This window comes from Telopea speciosissima, chromosome 7 (assembly GCF_018873765.1).
Source record: "Telopea speciosissima isolate NSW1024214 ecotype Mountain lineage chromosome 7, Tspe_v1, whole genome shotgun sequence".
Lineage (NCBI taxonomy): Eukaryota > Viridiplantae > Streptophyta > Magnoliopsida > Proteales > Proteaceae > Telopea > Telopea speciosissima.
In genome coordinates, this window is record NC_057922.1 from 6,480,358 (window position 1) to 6,503,126 (window position 22,769).

The window sequence follows — 22,769 nt, forward strand, 5'->3', positions numbered from 1 at the left end:
TGTTTCTTTAGTTGTGTTTGTTTTAAGTTATAGGTAGTGATGATTTTCTGTTGCTGAAGTACTTAAGTACCATCAAACTCAATATTAATAAAAATGAAGCATAATACTACTAGGGATTGAGATGATTGAGTCATATCATGACTCAATCCAAATAAACCAATCCAATGACTAGAAATAACTCAGAATCCTGTTAAATCTGTCATGACGTAGAGAGAAATCCCAGACCACTTAGCTAGACCTACCAAAACTTGCACCATATTTAAAAGTTGGCTTCCCAACAAAAGTGAGACAGCATTGTGCAACCAAGAAAATGGTTCACCACCCCATTGAAATTTCTCTTTCTAGTCTAGGGCAAAGCCAAATCTAGGATGATCTAGCCTCAAATACAACCCAGTAGAGAATAACTCTAAGCAGATTACAGTAGGATATTGCCAAAAAAAGTATCCAGCAGCCTATAACAGAATATTCACTTCCTTGTAACCTCCACAGTAATACCCAACTCAGATTCAGATATGTAAACACAGCAGACAAATCAGTAATGAAACCTGACCTCTCGATTAGACTTGTTTAAAGGTTCAAAGTAATAAAATCAACAAGTCCAAGATTACTTCCGAACCAAGATCAGGAATAGAAGAACAAACCTTAAGAGTTTCAGATGATTCTGACCAGCAAAATCGACAGTTGAGACTGATAACCAGAATTTTTTCTTGCGTTTGTTGCCGGAAGATGAGGTAGGTTCTTCTCCTTCTCTTCGATTTCTTTTCTTCTTTTGAAACAAAAAGTAGGAGGAAAAGAAAGAAAAGAAAGAAAAAACGAGTAGAAAGAGACGAAGAAAAAAAGGAAAATGCAAAAAAAAACCGGAAAAAGGGAGGAAAAGGGATGAATGGAGGAATAAGGAAGCAAAGACGTAACCCCTAAACGGCTAAGCCCTCTTTCTTCGATTATTGTTTGTGAGATTTATGGCAAATTCCCTTTTTTTTTTGGGGGGGGGAAAATTACGGGATTAGGCACTTTTGAGTTTATCTTTACAAAACTGTCTAGTGTATATTTCACTTAACAAAATTAAACTGTTTTGAGTTTGAGTTTACAAAACTAGGCAAAACAGTGTTCCTACCTTATTGAAAGACCTTTTTGACAGTTTTACCCCCCAACTCCCAGACCAGACGCTTCTTCTTCTTGCTCCTACCACCCACCCGCCAAAAATTCCCACAGCCCTGCGACTACAGGATAAACATCTGTTCTACTTTTGCAAACCCACTCAATCCCCTGCAATCCCTCCTCCGCCACCCCCGTTCTTCCTCCTTCCTGCCCTACCCTATGTTATTCTCGGGACGGAACATGTATGCAAAGCAGGTGGAGGCGTTTCATCACAAAATCACCTCGCATGGTTCTTAACTGTATCACTTCAGTTTAAGTCTCCAGCAGTATATTCCATCACCAGTCAATTGCTAACCTCTCTTCAATCTAACGCAGTTGTGGCAATCAATTAAAGTTTACTTTCTTCGATGCCGGAATCCAGATCTCCTTTCTCAATACAAGATAAAGAAAGGCACCATGAGTAACTAAGAAACGTCCACCATCAACCGATACTTCAAATCTTAGCGGACAAAAAACCTCAATGCTGCTTCATCTTTATCGGCTTCTTCTCCATTGTCACCTGATCAATGGATCTTGTCATCCTCCTTTTTTTTTAAATCTAAGACAATGTAGAGGAAGATTGCCAGAGCAACCATGGCCATGGTTGGAATGGTGAGCCCAGATCAATTTCCTTGACGAGTCCAGCCACGCGGAGGTATTAGTGATGGGCTCTTCATTTTCTTCATGATTATTCTCTTTTCTTTTTAAAATGGAAAACTAAGAACAAATGATGAGCAAATTCGTTGGAAGCTTTGTGGGTATTTATATATATTTCTAATGGGATTGGAAAGGCCAGCTCTCTTAGATAGGGGAGAAAATACAAATATGGAGTTGTTTTACACAGCAATAGAGCGCAGAGCACAGCAAACCAAAGCCAGAGCGAGGAAGAATAGGGGATCTTCTTCGTACCAGTTAATCACGCGCAAGCAGGGAGAGAGAGAGGGTGGGCAGGCGGAGAAATAGGGATTCGGCGGGGTTGCAAGAAGAAGGAAGAAGCAGGGGGTAGGGATCGGTTGGGTGGCAGCAAGAACAAGAAGAAGGGGGTAGGGGTGGGGGCGTAGGCGGATGGCAGGTGGGTGGCAAGAAGAAGAAGAAGAAGAAGGGGATAAGAGCAGCTGGTCTCGTCGGACCGTGATTGGGGAAGGGGAGTTGGGGGGTAGAACTGTTACAAAGGTCTTTCAATGAGGTAGGATCACTGTTTTGCCTAGTTTTGTAAACTCTAACTCAAAACAGTGTAATTTTGTTAAGTGGAATATACACTAGACACTTTTGTAAAGAAAAACTCAAAAGTGTCTAATCCTGTAATTTTTCCTTTTGTTTTTATGTGGCGACGCCTCCAAGGAGGAGCCGAATCTGGTTTACTTTAGCCCCACTAATTTATCCTTTACCCAAAATGAAATTTTGATGGATAAAGTACCATGTGAATTGGCCACAAATCAAAATCAGGAGCAAATTCAATCATATGGTGAGGGAGAATGGATCATCAGCGCATACCAACAGGTGAATGTATATCTCAGAGTCGATCACATTTTAATTTTGTTTTCATAAAAACCCCTCCTCCCCTTGTTAATAGCAAAAATAGGACAGATGATTGACTCTCACATGTACGTTCACCAAGAACTAAACTCGTTGTGGCATGTTTTTTCTAGTATTATTAATGCATGATTTTGACCAAGATTCGGATTCAGTTCCTCTACTGCCGAGCTGCCCGGCAAGGATAAGGTGGTCATTCCCCATCTTGCTGAGTCTCAGCAACACGGTCCTGCCGGGCAGCTCGGCAGTAGGATCCAAATTAGATTCATGAGTGAGTAGTTTCTCTCTTCTATTTTATCTTCCATGTCCTTTCTTAATTGCTTTCATTCGGAAGCGACTTCTCGCTATCTTGATTGATACCTGAAATGGACTATATACATCTGAAACGTTTCTGATTCAATGTAAATGATGCCAATGTATGGCTGTTTGCTTATTTTAAGACCAGTTTCTTAGGTGTTCAGAAATACAAAGGAAGAGGGGAGTTTGAGGTGTGGGAACTCACTGGACCCCTATAAGTCTATAATAGCTCTCACTCTGTTTTGTTTTACCAGCACTCTCAAGTCGCTGGAGAGAATCTGCACCACCTAAAAGAGGACCCCAAGTCTCCACAACAGCCATTGTAGATAGAACTGCTGGGACTGATGCTCTTCTGAGCTCTGCACAAACTGTGAATTGGATCGATGAGATCAAGGTTGTGTTTGGTATGCATTCTTGGAATAAAGTCTGGATCTAAAATGTATTTTTTGAAACCCAATTCTTCTCTATTTTCTGGCTTTCTAGACCCGCAATCTATTCCAAGAATCTGTACCAAACACAGGCCAAATGTTTTAGCTTTCATTCTTCATGCATGACCCAATTCAAACAGTCCAACACCTTATGAGTGTGCAAGAAAGAGACTGCCTTTGTCCCTAGCTAAGTAGATCAGACAACCCAAACAAGACCAAAACCTTGACATAGATGGTCTATTTTCCAAATAACAAAATAACTTCCATAGCCATCCAACTCATTCATTGTGAGATCATTTTAACTTCAATGGATGAGCTAAAGAGTGGACAAGAGAGATGACCTCAATAGTGGAACACCATACTTAAGCCCCCCTTACACAACTAACCAACCAACCTTAAAAACAAATATATCATTTCATGTTCTACTATTACTCAAACAAGAAAATAAAACCCTTACAACGTCAGGAATGATGCAGGGGAATCTTAGTAAGACCAGAAAATGCAACCCTAAAGGTACAAGTCTGATCTGCTGAATGCTAGAAGCTTTATAGAAGACTGAGGCACTTAACGACACTTTTTATGAGCTGTCAAACTTAAAAAATATTGATATCTTGAGTGCGTCAAACCTACTTCAGATTCAAAGAAAAGGTTTCTGGACTCCTGTCTGTAGAGTCAAGTCTCATGTTAGCCTTAATTTATGTTTTGAACAAAGGATGGTTGACACAATCAATGTAGACAGGAAAAACATATATAAATTGTTTAAAGGTGACTCTGCACAAATGGTTTTTCTAGGTGACTCAAAGACTCACCTGCAAGGATACCGGTTCTTTGGATGACCCCCCCCACCCAAGGTTAGCTTCGTTGGTTCTTGATTTGAGCCACCTGCAATGTTCATGTTACACTTTCGAGTTGCGACCACCCCGATTGATAAACCTTTGGATGGCCAAATATCAAATTCAGGGGTTCATTACAATTTTACGGCTCACCATATATAGGACTTTCTCTCTTGTACAGTTAACCGTCCAAATATTTTTCAACTACTTCAAAAAGTGAAAGTTAATGATTTTTTAAATCTTTATCAAAGTACTGCTGAAATGAATTTCCACTTGTAGGATATGGCACGGGAGTCTCCACCAAATTGGAGCATCAACTAAACTGCCAGACGGCAGAAAACAAGCCCATCAACAAAGCTTTGCTACCTGGGCCTACAGAAACCAACATCATGTTTAAGAACTTGCACACACAGATTATAACAATATATGGTCAGGCTACCCACTATATGGTCCCCACAAATGAAAAACAAGAATAAGAATGAAGACGATTTGAAGATCTCAACTACCATTCTGAGTTCGATGTCTTGTAAGGAAATACATTTTGAACTCATGGTCAGTTTGACTTTTGGAAGTGTTGAACTGTTGATTCATTGATTCAACAACAATGCATAGGCAAATAATTAGCATCACTAGTGAGAACTTTACAAATCTAAATGATTTCTTCAGCACACATAGGCATCTGTCAATAAGTGAAAGCAACTAAGGAGTTATGGAAACAGCTAAGCATTAGTTAGGGGAACCTCATTCAAGCATGTTGACTTCATGCTCCTTTGCAAAAATATTGGCCACAAAGATGCTACCAGAATCGCACCATCCTCCAAGAACGTCCCTGTTGTTGCACTGCAGCAATATTGAGAATCTTTAGATATGGGCACTCACACCCCCCCCCCCCCAAACAAAAAAAAAAGATGTGGACATTGATGTTATTAAACCAGCATTAGCATTTGAATGAACATCATAGTTGGAATCAAACAATGACACCAAAAAAAGGTCCATGGTGTCATTCAGATATCCAACAGCTAGGCCTAGGTTGGAATTGTATTTTAACTTGCAGAATGGGGCTATCTGGGTATTCACATTGTCGGGCACTCAATATTTAGAAAGAGGCATATACATCTACAATAAACCTGTACACCTGTTTTCCTTGGGATGAAGATCAAACCTTGCTAAATCCTAGCCAGTTGGAGTCCCCTCTAAATGAAAACACCTTCTTGTTTTCTTTCCAGTTTCCACAAAAGACCTGCAATAATATATATTTTTTTCATTCCAGTCATTATTCTGCATGCATGTGTGTGTGTGTGTGTGTGTGTGTGTGTGAGAGAGAGAGAGAGAGAGAGAGAGAGAGGATTGAACAGACAGAGGTGATCTCAACTCCAACTAACATATACTTAAGCTGACATCAGAAACTAAATTAAAGGGATAAAGAAGGATACTTCAATTTTCAAAAAAATCACCTCATGGTCAACACCTTGTATGTAGATATGACCTGAGTCATGTGATGAGAAGGTAAGTCCTGTTATCTGCATTGTCAATAAGATGGAAGTTAATTCTAAACACATTGGGAATATTAGAACCACCAGGTATAAAACTATATAGGATTATCTCTAGTCCTGGGCAACAAATGGCAAATCAACCATTGATAAGCACAATACCAGGACATGTCAAACGCATACAGGAGTCTGTACCAATCATTTCTTGGTCTCAGACATTTTTCTTGGCCCATAATGAATCGATTATTAAACCATCTGACTAGCAGGCCCTTGCTTTCCTTTCCACTCCAGGCTCTGTACTAGACATCCAACAGAACTGAATGCATCATATAATTGAGATCATCCAATCATGTTAATTTTTAAAACTAACAGAACAAATCTCAAGGAAGGTCACGTTGAAAGGTCGCTTCTGATCCCACACATCTAAACCATATGCTTGATACAGAGAATGAAAACAAAATAAAATAAAATCCCAATGAATGTAGAGTTTTCCACTTGACCCAGCAATATAATCAGAGCCAAACAAGAGGAAATATCCCACTAGTGTCTAATTTTCTTTTTGAATTCCAATAGAAAAGAATAGCCAGTCAGAAAAATTAACTTGTGGAAAGGAAATTGGAGAAGACCATGCTATTGCTGCATAAAATGTGATACAAAATAACCTATTGGGAGTAACAATTTGATGGAACAGTTGTTCAGACAATTTTAATTATGATCTAAAATGTAAAAATTTAGCGCTTTGACTCAAGCTAATTTGGTTCAAATTATGACTCCAAAATATAACAACAATGGGAAGTCATTATTGACTGCTATTTGTTGTTTGCCCGATGAATTGTGCAATGATGACTTCCCTCCTTATACTGCACGATACCAATTAAAAGCTGTCAATAAAAGATTAACCAAGGATAATAGGAATTATTTCAGACAGCAGCTCACCTCATATTTTGAGCAGTTATTCCACCTTGACAAAGGAGACCATCTGCACTCAAGATTTCAGACACAAATTCAAGTCAGCTTGTCAGTGACCAACAGAAACTGCCACATGCCAGAAATAACTGGTGGTGCCAGGACCCTTTTTCCATGTAAGCATAATAATATGTCCATGGAAAATTTTGTAACTACAAAAAAAGCGAGGATGAAGAGGAAAACCATTATCATTGTCATATCCACTATTACTAGTTGCAATCAAACCAGAGATATCGATTGAATGAATTAATGTTGTCTCTGTATTCAATCCATACAAGAACAGATCAGATCTTAACCAAATTGAATTGGAGAACATCTGAATCCTTCTTAGATGAGATATGGATCAACTTCGAATTGCGGTTAATTTGATTTCACCTACATCCTTAGATATTATTATTTGGTAACCAACCTGCGAGGGTCATAGATGGTTACTGAACGATCAGCTCCACCTACTGCAATTAACCCATCTGAAGAACTGCAAATGGCATAGAAGATATCTCCAAGAGAACCGCAGATTCGTTGTACACAACCACCATTCTCTTTAACTCTCAAGTCCCATATTGTCAGCTGCAATAATTAAAAAATGTGAAGCAGACAGTATGGCAGGGAGGACACAAGCTTAAGAATGAAGATATTTACATCAAATAATCTTTAAGTAAATAATCCAATACGCATACCTGGCAGCCCTCAGCAACAGCTAATACAGAACTCACATCCCCAGAAAATGAACTTTGTAAGAAGCTTAATGAAGATGGATACCACAGGCTACAACAAAGAAATGCCAGCATCAAAGGAAACATCTCTGTTGCACTTAGCAATAGGATAGATGCAAATGTGCTTTCTCAGAAAGTCAAAGCAGCGACAGAAGTAGGAAATAATAATTAGAAATGTTCCTTGTAAAAGTGTCGGATCTGCTCTTGATACGAAGACATACTTGGAATTACCTGTTCAGTGGTCAATGGAGAAAGTGGAAATCTAAATATTGCCTATCAAAAGAGAAAGCTTTTGAACTATGCTTGAAGTCAATATCCATGACAACCCATCCCCTGCAGCCAAGAGCTATTGCCTTTCTTTCTTATTTATTTCTCTCTTGGTAATGGGATTTTTTTTTTCTGGGTACAAGGGATTTTCTTATTGACACCACTCAAGGTGTTAAAATGTTTGTAACCTTAATTTTTTGGCCCTTTTAGTCTGATGAACAATTTTTTCCTATGAGGGTAATAGTGTCATTTCACATGTACAATAGAAAAATGTGCATGATAATGACATAACGATGTCACGTGCAAATTATTTTTGAAAACCATTCATACTCCTATCTTAAAGAACTTATGGGAATAAGACAAGGGGCAATTAAAAGCAGGTGCCAAGTTCTAAATACGCCCATAGAGATGTCATTCAGACACCTATGGAAGATTTATTCAAGATTTTTGAAAAGATAAATCAAATCAGAGGGGCAGAATTGTCCATTGCCCGTATTACTTGTTTTATTATCTTTTTATTCTCTGTTTTGTATTAGTGATTAAGTACAGGGGTAATTCTGTACTTTTCATATTTTTTTAGTTGCTAATATATTTAGGCTGCCTCCTCCCTTGGGATCGCAGCTCCCTTTCTCCTCTTCTCTCTTTTCTCTTGCCTTCTCTTCTTCTCTTCTTTTTTCTTGCAATCTGATTACAGGTTTCTGGTTCTCTAACATGGTACCAGAGCTTCTGTAATCAGGCAAGTTTTTTTTTTCTTTCCTCTTTGCTGGTCTTCTTCTCGGTTTTCTCTCCAGTGGTGTGCAGCCACCTACTGCTGCCTCTATCATGAAGTGAGCATTTCTCATATTATTCATGAAGTGCTATTTGGATGGTTGATGACAGCTGTGTCATGCTACATGAATCAACTTCTTGGTCTTTTTTTTGCTGTCTACTACCTTGCTGAAGATTGAGGAGCGCCTCTTTCAAGTTCATCGATTTTCGGTGATTCTTCAAAACCCTGACCAATCGATATTGGAGGTTGGTGCTATTTTATTTTGGGTTTTGTGTTTGGATGACTGGTTGATCTCTCTGCCCGAATTTTTTTTGGATTCATTACTTGCTATTGTGGCTGCCTCTACTGATGTTGAGAAACTCAAGTCTCAAAGGAATGAGTTCTATGTATCTCTCTTCCTTGCTAGTCTGAATCCTACCTTGAAGGCTGTAAAGGGCCACTTGTTAGCTGGAGAGACTGTTCCCACTCTTAATGACATTTTCTCCAGGCTGCAGCGCATGGGACCTCCTGCAAAATCTGAATCCTTATCTAAGGATAATTCTGCATTTAATGCTGGCTGTGGTCGTTCTTATGGTGGAGGGTGTGGTTCAGGAGGGCGTAGTAATGCTGGGCAGCAAGGTGATCGTCCTCCTAGACAGTGCTCCTATTGTGGCAAGCCCAATCATACCATTGAGACTTGTTGGGCCAATCATGGCAAATTCGAATGGGCTAAACAGCTGGCCAATCATGCCTACTCTGAAGATGGTTCTGATATCATTGTAACAGGCAAATAATGGGGTTGGCATGGCAAAAGTCAAGGCTTATTTACAACAACATTTTCAACTAAGGATTTAGGCCAACTTCATTATTTTTTGGGTATTGAGTTGATCAAAAGCAAAAAGGGGATCAGTTTATCCCAAAGGAAGTACGTGTTAGATCTACTATCAAACACTGGTATTCTTGCTTCAAAGCTAGTGGATGTTTCTATGGATCCTCATCAGAAATTTGGTGTTAATGATGGTGAACTTCTCAAGGACGTGCACTCTTATAGGAGCTTGATTGGGAAGTTGATTTATCTGACTGTCACAAGACGGACATATACTTTGCTGTTGGGGTACTTAGTTTATGCAGTCTCCTCAGAAGGCACATTGGGATGTCGTTGTTTGTATTCTTCGTTACTTGAAAGGTGCTCCGGGTAAAGGACTTGCTTATCGTCCTAATAGGCATATGGAGTTGGTGGCGTACTCTGCTGCTGATTGAGCTGGTTCGGCTAGTGGTCGTCATTCTACTACAGGATATTGTACATTTGTAGGGGGGTAACCTGGTTACATGGTGTAGTAAGAAACAAACTACCATTGTCAGGTCTAGTGCAAAAGCAGAGTATAGAGAAATGGCGCATACTACTGCTGAATTAATGTGGGTTCGCTCCTTACTTCTTGAGATGGGCCTTCCTGTGCCAACACTGATGAAGATGTACTGTGACAACCAAGCAACCACATATATTGCTAGTAACTCCGTCTTCCATAAGAGGACTTAACACATTGAAGTGGATTGTCACTTTGTTCGAGATGTTGTCTTGAAGAAGCTGGTCGAAACTCCTTTTGTATCTTCGTCAGATCAACTGGCGGATATATTTACCAAGTCTTTGTTTGCTCCTACTTTTCGTGTGCCTTGTTACAAGCTGAGCATGGGTGATATATATGCTCCAGCTTGAGGGGGAGTGTTGAAATCTCGAGTATTAGGGGCAGAATTGTCCACTGCCCTTATTACTTGTTTTATTATCTTTCTATTCTCTGTTTTGTATTAGTGTTTAAGTACAGGGGTAGTTCTGTACTTTTCATATTTGCTTAGTTGCTAATATATTTAGGGGAGGCAGCCACGATAGAGAATAATATCTCTTTACCGCAGGCTGCCTCCTCCCTTGGGATCGCAGCTCCCTTTCTCCTCTTCTCTCTTTTCTCTTGCCTTCTCTTCTTCTCTTCTCTTTTCTTGCAGTCTGATTACAGGTTTCTGGTTCTCTAGCATTAGAGCTGAGTCGGGAGTAGCCCCTATACATGAGAAGCTATGAGAGAGTCGTTTGAGGTGACATGGTCATGTTCTACGGAGGCCTAGTGATGCTCCAGTTTGGAGGAGAGCTAGGGGCAAACATAAAATGACCCTAGGAGATGTAGTAAGGAAAGACATGCACAGTTTGGGCCTCTCTAGCATGGCTTTGAATAGAGAGGTTTGGAGGACCATGATACAAATTGCCGACCCCTTTCAGGTGGGTTTTTACTGTGTTTCTGCAGATGTTGTTGTGCTCTTTTCCTTTATTATTTTTTAGTCTCAGTCTTTGCAAGGATTCATGTAGCCGACCCCAATTAGTTGGGATAAGGCTGAGTTATTGTTGATGGTGCTCACCTAACGCCATGAAAACTATGATGTAAGAAGATATGGATGGAATTGGGTAATGTAGTCCTAGGTAGGTAGGAGACCTACCTAGGAGCCAGATCACAGGAACAAAAACCAAAGGATTTGCTGGTTCGAATGGACAGCACTAGGTTTTAGGTTAATTCAAAGGTTCAGGATGGGAACTTGGGAATGGGTCTTATATGGCTTTAATATGCAGGTCTAGGGTGCTTTTATGGCATATAAATAATAGGATTTGGGAAGGCTTTAAAATTCTGCAATGTTGGACAGAATTGAGTTGCAGGTTCTGGATTTTAATGGAGTGGAGGAATGGAGGGGATAGAGCGGGAGTTATGAGCTGGGTTTAGGATCGAGTGTAGGGAGAAGTGTGGGGGTTGTATGCTGGAAGTTTGGTTTAAAATTGATGGACAGATCTAAAGTTATGAGGGAGTCCTAGTTAAGGTAGGAGTTGCAGGTTTAATGGAGGTTAGGGTTTGATGGATGGAGGGGAAGGATATATGCAGGAAACTAAAATTACTTACTGGTTTGATCTCCTTCAAAGGCAGCAGCAGCAGCTTGAAGAAGCTCGATTGAAGAAGAAGAAGAAGCTCCCGGTACTGGACAGACGCAAGGAGTCATGAGAGTCCCCTCACCCTAGCACCTTGAGATCCACAAGGCAACACTCACACAAGGGAGCAATAGCAGCAACAAAGGCAGCAAGCATAAAACTGAGTTTTTATTAATCAAAATTCGTATGTAATGCTGGCCTCCCTTACAAACTTATATAGAAGACTCAAAAATAGACTTAAACACTAAAAAGGAATGGCCTAACCCTATCCCTAACCTATTAACTAACTTAAACTGACTAGGAAACTAGAATACTAAAGGAAATAGATTCAAAACATGTCTGGACTTACAGAGTCTTAATCCAGCCCAACTTACATCACATGACCACTTAACCAAGTCACATGATCACTTAAATTGAACCAATTGGATGCAACCAATGTGAACCGGTTCAATTAAAAAAACATAAAAATAAATTAAGTATTGGGCTAATCCCGTATGCAACCAATGTACCCCAAGTTTAGGCTCATTAAAGTGGCCTAATACATAGAAAACCCTTGGGAACAAAGGCCCAACATGTATATAGCCCAACCCTAGACCTATTTCTAAACAAATAAGCCAATTTCTATGATGAACCTGCAACATTGGGCTAAGAACAAATATTAATGGACTGCTCCACTGAGAACTCTGTTAAACTGAACTTTGAGGGAAGCAGTTTTGGGAATCCAGGGTTGTCGAGCTTTAGAGATTACAGTGGAAATATCCTTTTGGCATTTTCTGGGCCAGTTGGGAGGAAGATTCAAATATGACACGAATTAAAACTATGATCCAGTGGTTGTCCATTTATAGTACTCAAACATGGAAATGACCACTATAATAGCAGTGGGGGATGATTCAACATTGATTTTAAATTGGCCATCTATAAACAGTGAAGTCCTGCGGAGGCTGGAGTACCACACATAAAGAATGGTACTGGGCACATCAGCGGGGAGCATTTGAAATGACCATATGCCACTATAATACCAGCAACATGGCGGAGAGTCCATGCGATCCCAACAAGATCATTTTCATCTGGGTCAGGACTGTCAGGTTTGCCAATATCAGACAATCACACATGGTATGGTTACTGTATTAGAACAAAAGCTCCCTCAACAAGTTCTTTTAATAGGTATTCCCTTAACAAATTGATGTTTCAATTAAAAATATAATGGGTATGAACAAGATAGTGCTTAGCACCTTGGCCTAGGAATAATTTGTCACTGTACAGAACCAGTCCCAAAAATAACTAAAATGCCACTGATCGTATGTTTTTATACATATATTGATGGTATGATTGAGATTCGAAAGATCATTTAGGTCCAAAAGAGGAAATGTTGATGTACTGATCATGTCAATGGGATGCACTGACCTCATGAAATGACTATATTGCCCCCTGCATCACCACAATGGCTGGAGGTTAAAATTAAATGAGATAAAGATCATGTTGGTCCAGGTAAAGTTTGTAGGGATGTTGATAAAGATCATGTCAATCTAAAACTTAATTATATCAGTGAAGCAATTACATTTGAGAATCAGAATCAATACAGAAAGAAAGCAATTAAACGAACCAATTTAGTACAGAAAAGTACTTTCATAAGACAGGAATAAAAGAAGCAAATAGCAATATATATTAAACTTACGGACATAAACTTCGGAGATGAATATCTTGGTCGTAAATATCAACACTTTTACAAAAGCTACGAGCCACAGCGGCCTGGAGAGATGAAATTTTTAGGGCCAGCTGTAAAGCTTTGAGATATGGAATAATAAACATAAGCCTAAACATAGTTGAGTTAGTCCAAAAAAAATGTAGAAACTACCAGGCAGACGAGTTTTATTTCATAACTAAACGTAGTTATGAAATGGATACTGTTCAGGATTTCACACTTCACTATTTGCAGATTAGTGATTTATATGAACTCCTAGCATACAGTGGAACATACTCAAGTGATGAAGTTCATGCACCCCTCAGCTTTTCTGTCTAGTAATTGCAAGGCAACAACTATGAAACCGCAATCAAGGAATATCAGTTCCATCAAAAGTACATACACTTTCTTATATTCTTTCTGTTTTTCAGTTTTCTGACAGATGTATTATAGGGAAAAAATGATTGGCAACAGAATACAACACCACAAACCTACAGACCTGGCCCAAAACCAATATGAACAACACATCTTCACACCCAGATTCAGATATACAGCACTACAAATACCTCCAAGCCACACAAAAGATGATGAGTGTTTTGATATTTTCTATGCTATTTTACAGCATGTTCTTTCTTCTATGCACACAACTGCAATCGATAAAGGAGTCCAAAACACCATACTCCCATTACCAAATCTATGCCCTCAACCAACCTACCAAACATTTCCTTCCAGTGGTATGAGAGAAACTCAAGTCACATCTTTGGACACAGTAAAAATGTATAATTGGGTTAAATTCCCACATCTCTATCACACCCTTTTTGGGAATAAAAGTGAAAAAGTCACATTCAAACAATGTTCCTATCTATTACTTCAATGAGACTCTTCAAACAGTTCTGTGAAGCCAACATTAGAACATCAAGATGCTTCATAGAGAAAAACCAAAAGCAAAGGTGTCTAAACCCAGAGCTTTGTCCACATCAAGAGATTAATGGTTGCAAGCACCTCTTCTTCTTCAAACTTTAGTCACACTAAGATATATATATATTAAGGAACTGAAGATTTTCACCCCTTATTTGGTAACATCAAATTTCTTCAGCTCATCCTTCTCGGGTCATCCTTACCTACCAACCTTCCATCTTATCAAAGGATTCAACCTCTACAGTGATCTAATAGTAAGCATGCCAAAGGATCGAAGAAAGGGATCAGGGATTGGATCAATCCAAATCACTGATAAAATTCAGGTACAAGAAATGTTTTGGTATAACTTGGTAAGATTGTCAAAATTTTCATATACATAAAAACGTTTTTGCATATTATTCATGTAAACTAAAGGTTTTCATAAATTATATATTAAAAATGAAAAATAAAGAAAAAACTTTTCTTTTCTCACTTCTTCCTTCTCTCTCCCTCTATAATATAGCAAGCTTGAATCTGTACAAAGAAAGAAATCAAGTACCATGGACCGCTGACTCGGACTGAAGCAGAGACCAGCCCAACTACCCTCACCTACACCACAATCCCGTGGCAATACTGAATATGAAAGCCTGTCAACATCTGAAAAGATCAGTTAATAACCAACTACCACAGACAAATTTCAGTATTTTGAGCCAATTCATCGGCATGCGCAATTAATAAAACTCACATGCATGCATAAGATTTTAACCACTGCACCATAGTCCAATTTCATAGCACAACATAAGCATTGACACAACCTGATTATGGCATTTAGGAGCTATTAAGGCTGCACATGCGTGGGGGAACATAGGCATTTGATTCCTTATCTACTGACATATTTACAACAAACAAATTTTGCAAAATAAGAGTAGACACAATGAGGTACACCTGATTGTCCAGTTCTTTTAAGTGACAACTGACAAGCCTACTCTTGAGCAGTATAGACCAAGTGTAGTTTTTAAAATTCTTCTTTTCTATCTTCTTTCCTTGTATAAAATCATCAATATCGATTCAATTTTGAAGTTTTTTTATATATTGATATCAACCAAAAGGGGTGAGGGTGGACCTTGGTGCAACGGTTAGGTTGCTCCATTGTGACCAAGTGGTCACGGGTTCGAGTCTTTGGAAACAGCCTCTCTGCGAAGCAGGGGTAAGGCTGCATACATTATGACCCTCCCCAAACCCTGCAGTGGCGGGAGCCTCGTGCACTGGGTACGCCCTTTTTTTTAATCAACCAAAAGGGGTGGAAAAAATCAAACATTAAGAAAAGACAGCAAGAATAGTCCAAGACAGACAATCTAGATGGACCCAAAAATGACAAAGGATGGAAAACCTAGAATCACCTCAACTTCAAGACAATATAGAGATATTAAGTTGGATTGAGCATCAAATATTAATCAGCAGTTACCAAAACACCATGAGTAAAACCTAAGAAGATAATTAAGAATAGATGTACCTTGGCCACTTGTATCTAGTTGAGATACAATAAGCTGACCATTAGAATCAACTGTCCCCAACTTAAAGTAGTCATGACCTATAGATATTGCATCAAAGAGAAAAAAATCAACCATGGAAGATTCAAAAAATGCAAAGATCAGGCTAGAGATTCTTCAAGAGGAAGGACTAAAAAAGACAGAAGCATCTGTTATCCAGTTCCAACAATGCAAAGAACGGCTTAGAAATTCTCAAAGCAAACACATGCTTAGAAGATAGCCATTATCCAGTTCCAACAAGCATCTATGCTATGCTTTCTATTTCCCATTAAGTAGACAAGATTTTATCAAGAGGACAGATGGATGAAGTACAAGCATATCCAACAATTGATTAAGGACCACAAGATAATGGCTACAAGAACAAAATATGTAAGCTACAATAGTTCATAAAAATTCCCTCTAGGAAGTCCCTCATTAATTAGATTGTCTGCTAACTCATCACCTGTCCCAGAGATCAATCAGATATGATATTCCAAAAGAGAAGCAGAAGCATTTGCTTCCCTAAATATGTTAGAGTGCACCAATGAGATATGTCAATGGATCCAATCCAATCAATCACCATAAAAACAAACAATAATAAAAGAAGCACTTTCAATACAAGGTCTAATGAATGCCTTCCACATTTACCCTGACCTATAAACTGCATGACCTCAAATAAGTTTGTCCTGCCCCACACGATCAGATTTTCTAAATCAATCTTACACATGATTCCCATCTCCTACCTTCTAAACATTAAACCTAAGCACTCACATACAATAAGAAATCCCTAAAGAATATGTCAACCGTCAGTGAAAAGACAACAACCAACCCAATTACCTTCTTTAATCTTGAACCCATTGTCGCAGTTACCACCTTATAAAAACTAGCAATAAGACTAGTCTACCTATAGACTTTGATTACCCCTGCTTATTTAAATTTTGGTAGAAGAAATATTCAAGTATTATTTGAATTCTATTTCCATCAAGCCCATTCATGGGACTTTTTAAGAACACCTCAATTATTTCCTCCTTGGTGACATAACAGCACTTATGTAAAAAGAAACAATAAATCAATCCATACCTAGCGTCTCGTCTTTCTTCATAATCTTAATTTGCATGCAACACCTCCTCTTCTTCAAAAATTCTTGCAAGTCTAATTTGTTGTTCAGCTGATAAGAACTGCAGCTAAAGATGTCTAACCAAGGGCCCTACATGTTCAGCGAAGGATATAACTTCTTATACCCAATACTGCCCAAGATGTCTAACCTCATGGATCTCCTTCAACTAATATTTTATATTTGTATCTTATCTTAGAGAAATTATGGCCTGAGGCCTTTATAAAGGCAGAGTGCTAACTTCACAAGAAATGCCCACATCCAAATACCATAGCAGATCTCAGAAGCATAGAGGAGCATTTGTTGTATGTTTCACTGAATTCAAAATGTTGGTCTATTACTCTTTCAGCAACTAAAATATTTTTACCCCCTAGACATCAGATGTAGACAGGTTTCTGGGCCAGAAATACAGCCACAGGAACCTAAGGGGTCAGACCCATGTTTCCAAATAATGGGCCAGACCCATGGGCCTTTGGGCCAACCATGCGGCTGGGTGTTTTTCTGGTTCACTCAAAACCAGATTGTGTGGGACAGATCAGCAGAGATATCAGCTGAGATTTTATTCTTTTTTATTTACTTTCTATTTTGTTTCTTAGCTAAGACTTTAGCTTGCTTTGTGTACAAGTCACAGAATTACCTTGTAAGAGACTTCTAGAACTTTCCTTTTTGTTTACTTTCTATGTTCTGGAATAGTATGTAGCAACTGTATGTACTTGAGACCATAGAGCCTCCCCCCCCCCTCTCCACAACAAATGAAATTGAGTTGGGCTTGGTGCTAATGGCTGTGCGATACAGTGAGAGACCTTATAGGTGAGGTACCTAGGACTCTAGGAGAGAGTCAGAGGCTCAATCCACTGTATCCCCTTCGACCTTTCTATCTTCTTCTCTCCATTCAATACCCTGTGTTGTGGTTACTGTCCTATGATCTATTGCTCATCTGAGGTACAACCGAAGCAAGCCAAGCGCACTTATAGTTCTTTTTTTCTTTCATTCTTTTTTGTAAGCGATGAAGGCACTTGCAGGAATTGATTCAATACGGAATCATGAATAGTCGTTGGCTTAATTTATAGTATAGTAATTTATACTTTTTTTCTATTTAATATTTGGATGGATAGTATTACCCCTTTCCGTTTCACTGGACTGGATTTTTCTTCTAGAATTTTCAACTCATAATCCTTCAATCCAGCCATCGGTTGCTGCCCATCTTTTGAAGGTTAAATCACCATCCCTACCCTGCTGTCTGATGGTAATTTGAGGACCATCTCATGGTCCAAGATCTCTGTGATAATTAGTTACTAGATTCTGAACTTTACTTTCTATTTCTGAGACCTGCAAGTATCTCAGCATCTAGCCATTGTTTTAAGCTGAGATTTGGAGGGTTTGTTCAGTCCTATTGGACCTCTAGCCCCATCCAACCTCTGTGACTGCTGTTCTTTGAGACTGTTTATTATCTGGTTTCTTGAACCCTGGTTTCTGTCTGTGATAGTCCAGATCTGGTCTGGTGTTTTGTTCCATGTGATTAAGAGTCTATAATTGAGTTTTATCAACCTTGTTAGGTGCCCAAAGAGTTCACCTAATCTGGTATTTAATTTCTGCTAGGTTTTTCTGTCAACCTATTATTGGTACTTGCTGTAATCTGGTTTTATACTATTATAGGGTGGTCTCACTGTGAGACTAGAACCTAATTGGCTATTGCAAACTAGTCTTACATTAATTGGTATCAGAGCCAGCATAAATTGAACATTATCTTTACTGTGAATCACTTCAATGATCTGCGGACATCATTTTGACACCAGAGTGAACTGTCAGATTGGCTAGGCAAAGAAATGGACCTCAAAACTCTTTTTGTTCTTTGTTCTCGTTTTTTATTTTCTTCAATAGATAGAAAAATATTTAAAGAAAGAAAAGAGAGGAAAATCACTAAGCCTTTTCTGTATGATACAAGACACAGATACTAGTCATCAATCAACCTAAAAATGCAATGTGATTCTGCCTGTATTCATAGACTGACCTAAATACGGTTGAGATCCAAAAAGTGGAATGCTTTTCTGGTTAGTGTGATGGTAGGTTCCGCATAATTACTGAAGGCTATTTGCTTCTTACCTCTGAACACACCACCAAACTGCATCAGGCATATGTCTCCAAAGGCATCTCCCCCTAGAATCCTAAAGGAAACTTCAGCTATTAAGCACTTTCCTCTGCTCCCAACCCATATATACATCAAAACATTGACTCAAATAGAAAATAGGCTGCAAAATTGGTGACCCACCGACAAGATAGGTTAAACCAATGAACAAGACCAAAATTAAAATTTTGTTCTACTTTATTTTGACACCAGCAATGTCATTCCACCGAGGCTGTTTCCTACAATATATTAGCAATTCGAAATAAGAATGTGAAAAACTTTATTCCTGTGGATGACAAAAATACACAATAACATTCTAATTTTGTAGGGTATTCCTGTTGGTATTTTCTATGCTCGACCAAAATATGGCAATGAAGGTCTAAGAGATAGGCTTTAAGTATGGCAAAAGGTCTTATGGACGGTCATGTCTATAGAGTATCTATGGGTGACGTACCTAGTTATGCAAATTATACGGTGTTCTTCTGCACCCTTGATATGTTTCTTTCTAGAGAGGTGCTCAAGTATTTTTCCAAAATAGGATGATATATTTTTATCCTATCAAGCAGCCACATAAACCTCGGTAGTTAAGACATACTAATGATACACTAGAGGGGCAATTCTTCACAACTAACTGAACCGCCCAGTTTTTCCTGCTCATAAATAAGCTAATCATTTCTGGGTTACCCTTTTTCCCATTTATGGATTGGCTAATCCTACCCAAGCTTTGATTTGGGTAGCATCTGAGCTGAGCTGTCAGTCATAATTGTCACCCTTGAAGCTTGACGCAAACTCAAAAGATTGTCCAAAACATATAACACATCTTTCATTTATGTATAATGAAACTTATGAAGTGAACAACTTTTTGATATTAGTATTTGTTTATACTTCTTTATGCTACTATGACACTCTTACTGCGAGTAGTAGCAAAACCACTACATGTAAAATCTTTCCTGTATCAAATCCGTGATAATTTCATTTAATGAAATTACCATAAAATAAATTATCAAGGCAATGGTAATTATAAACCAAAACATAATCAAAAAGAATTTGGGAAGAAAACTTACACTCTGTTTCAGCAAGCACCATACTTTGAATTTCAGAGCGATGTGGACAGCAGTTAACTACTGACGAATGCATGATCTTCATAAAGGAAAAGTATAGATAATTGACATGAAATAAATGAGAGGCAAACAATTAATACCATAATGTGGAGGTTCTTTTGATTATTGTAACACCCAGGGGGCAGAAGAAGAAAGATAGGTGTTTGTGAAGTTGTGGCTTTCTTACCTGTGCATGCACAGGAATCAGGAGGCTCTCCTTTCCCCTGGTAACTGAAAAATCCTCCATAGATACCTGGAAGAGAAAATAAAGAACCATCACCTAACCATAGTGGTTTGTCCTCCACCCATCCCCCCCCCCCCCTCCAAAAAAAAATCATCCGCAACTTACAAACCCTGAAGGTATGTGAAGATTATGCAAGCAGAGAGTTGAAAAGCAATTATAAAGGGCAAAGGAAAAGCAGGGAAAGAGAGGCAAAAAGGTCCAACGGCTTAGACCCCAGAAAGGAGGAAAATCAAGTTTAAATTGTTGACAAACACCATAATGTTTTTCACAACAATATTTTTCGTTTCTGCTGACAATGAAATATTCCCACTAAGTAGGCAGAAATAAAACTTTAAACCTTGGAAAAACTATAATTGATTTAATGAAAATTCTAAATTCTAAAAATGGCATGTTAGGCAATGCCGCCAGTAATAGATAAAGAAGGCACAGTAACTGATATTTTAGAAAATTCAACCACAAGAATGAGTAAATACGTAGAATGGTGTTACTCTGGGCTGATATTGCTCACTGATGTTATAGGAAGAGCCATCCTTCAAATTATCACAAACATGGAGCTATAAATGCCCTTGAATCATCAATGACTAATAAAAACTTCTCCTTCTCGTTGCAGGAAGAAGGAAAACAAGATAATCACGAGCTAATCTCAAATTTTCATAATTGCCTTCTATTTCCAAAGTATGTTCACAGCGCGAGCTAGCTAACAGTGGTGGTTAAACATTCTTCTGACTTCAGTAGCGAAATTGAAAGACTTGTGTGAATCCTAACCAATATAAACTAATTACAGAACAAGCAAACAAATGGTGTCTGTCTCCCACGCTCTGAAACCGAACGAAGCGAATCCAACCAACAAAGAAACATACTTTAGGTGAGAATATCATATGATAAAAATCTGACATCAGTCAAATTCAAATCCTTATCAGGTTCCAACAAAAATTCAATCCCTTCTATCCACTAAAAACTGGTTAGAACTAAGGAAAAGTATAAAAGAAACAAACGGAAAAGCATCATATAAAAAAAAAATGAGAAATTCAGTGCTGTGGAAAGACGATAACCTCAACTTTATAAACGCGGGAACCGGAAGCAATGTAAACCCAACAAGAGGAGCTGTCTCCCTTGACCTGCACATGAGAACAGAAACATTAAATAGGAAACCAGGGAGGGAGAGTGACCCAGTTGTGTGTGTGTGTGTTGGTGTGTGAACTGAGAGAGAAGGGCGCCGGAGATATACATGGATTGCGAGGCGAGTAGACTGGAGATTGGCAGGGGATGGGTTCTGAAGGAGTGTGGGAGGGATGACTACTTTTCTCAAACTCTGGGCCTCCAACATTTTCTTCCTCTACTAGTGATTTAGTACGATGTTGAACGAAAAGAGTCCCAGAGAATTTTCGGAAGACAGCTCTGTGACTGTGAATATGAAGCTGCTGCACAAACAAGAACAAGACTAGCTCTCTTTGTTTGGTGCGATTAGTCACACCAGAAGAGTCCAGACAGAGGAGCGAAGTAAAGAGGGAGAGAGGACCCACAGCTCGAATTGAATCGAAATGAAAAAGGTTCGGTTTGAGTTTGGTTTTCAAAATTGAAATTTCAATAGTTTTTTAATAATTCGATTTGGATTTTAATTTTAGGTTTAGTACCAACGGAATCGAACTTAATGAAATATTATATAACCAACATAAATGGAACTCGAATCAAGCCTAAATAATATTAAACCCTAAAAAATTAAAACACGAGTTTGAACTTTGAAGAAGATTTTGATTTTCACTTTGTGTCTTCTGCCTCCGTCTTGGACTATCTACTCTATCTACTTCTTTTTTGCAGTTCTTCACTTCTGCTCATTTTGGAAGACTAAAGTGTTTCAGTAACTGTTGATCAATTAAGTAGTATTGAAAGAATAAGCTATTAAATGATGTTTTTACTCGGTTTAATAATTATCTAATGAATTTAATTGAACTTTCTTCTCTGTTTTTTTGTTGATCAATTAAGTAGCATTGAAAGAATATAAGATATTAAATGATGTTTTTATACGGTTTAATAATTATCTAATGAATTTAATTGAACATTCTTCTCTTTTTTTTGGGTAAACAATGAATTTAATTGAAGATATCAGATTTGACATTGTGGGTTATACGATTGTATCTTCGCAAGATTGTAATTTCCTTTAACACTTTATTTGTTTTAGTAAATTATTCAACTAAAACCAAATTAAACCTAATAAAACGGATTCAATGATGTGAAAATAATTCGTGTCAATTTGATTCTTATTTGTAAACAATGTATATACTTAACAGAAACTAAACTAATTAACACCCTGAAGTAACTGAAACCTTGTGTTTCATGAGCTCCTAGGGAAACAAACTCCCTTCGGACTTCAATGAGTTTGGCGGAGTAGAAGCGTGGGTGAAGGACACAGAGTTGATACAATGGTTAACACAAAGTTAACAGAATAACATGTAAAATTATCCTCTCCAATTCCCTTAAGCTTGGCAATGAAATCATGCTAGATGGCGATGTTGACACCTGACATCCAACATAATTAATGAACTCAAACAACCATTGGATGCAGAGCTACCCCACATGTTGGCAACTCCACCTATTATTTAAGCTTCTAATAGATATTTCATCAATTAAATGTTAATATTTTTATTAAAACAGAATATGTTATGTTGTAGCATTAGGGCTGCTGCCAAAGGTCATTGTCTATTCTTAGAAGG

The 22,769-nt window shown here is 38.4% G+C and overlaps 1 protein-coding gene across 3 annotated transcripts; it reads right to left on the bottom strand.

The window, feature by feature from the left end:
* Positions 1-4,321: 4,321 nt before the first annotated feature.
* On the bottom strand, positions 4,322-21,422 carry LOC122667087. Of its 3 annotated transcripts, none has more exons than XM_043863278.1 (14): positions 21,287-21,422; positions 21,111-21,176; positions 20,002-20,067; positions 19,779-19,854; positions 15,460-15,537; positions 14,503-14,603; positions 13,044-13,114; positions 7,362-7,449; positions 7,094-7,251; positions 6,655-6,697; positions 5,683-5,748; positions 5,391-5,468; positions 4,735-5,068; positions 4,322-4,594 (listed from the first exon to the last, which is right to left on the bottom strand). In XM_043863278.1, the coding sequence occupies exons 1-13, from the start codon at positions 21,383-21,385 to the stop codon at positions 4,970-4,972; spliced, it is 1,089 nt and encodes a 362-aa protein (XP_043719213.1). In that variant the 5' UTR covers positions 21,386-21,422; the 3' UTR covers positions 4,322-4,594; positions 4,735-4,969. The 3 variants fall into 3 exon arrangements, with proteins under 3 accessions (XP_043719213.1, XP_043719215.1, XP_043719214.1); XM_043863280.1 differs by having other exon boundaries at positions 13,044-13,117; positions 14,506-14,603; positions 21,287-21,416; XM_043863279.1 differs by having other exon boundaries at positions 4,959-5,068; positions 21,287-21,416.
* Between the last annotated feature and the right edge of the window lie 1,347 nt (positions 21,423-22,769).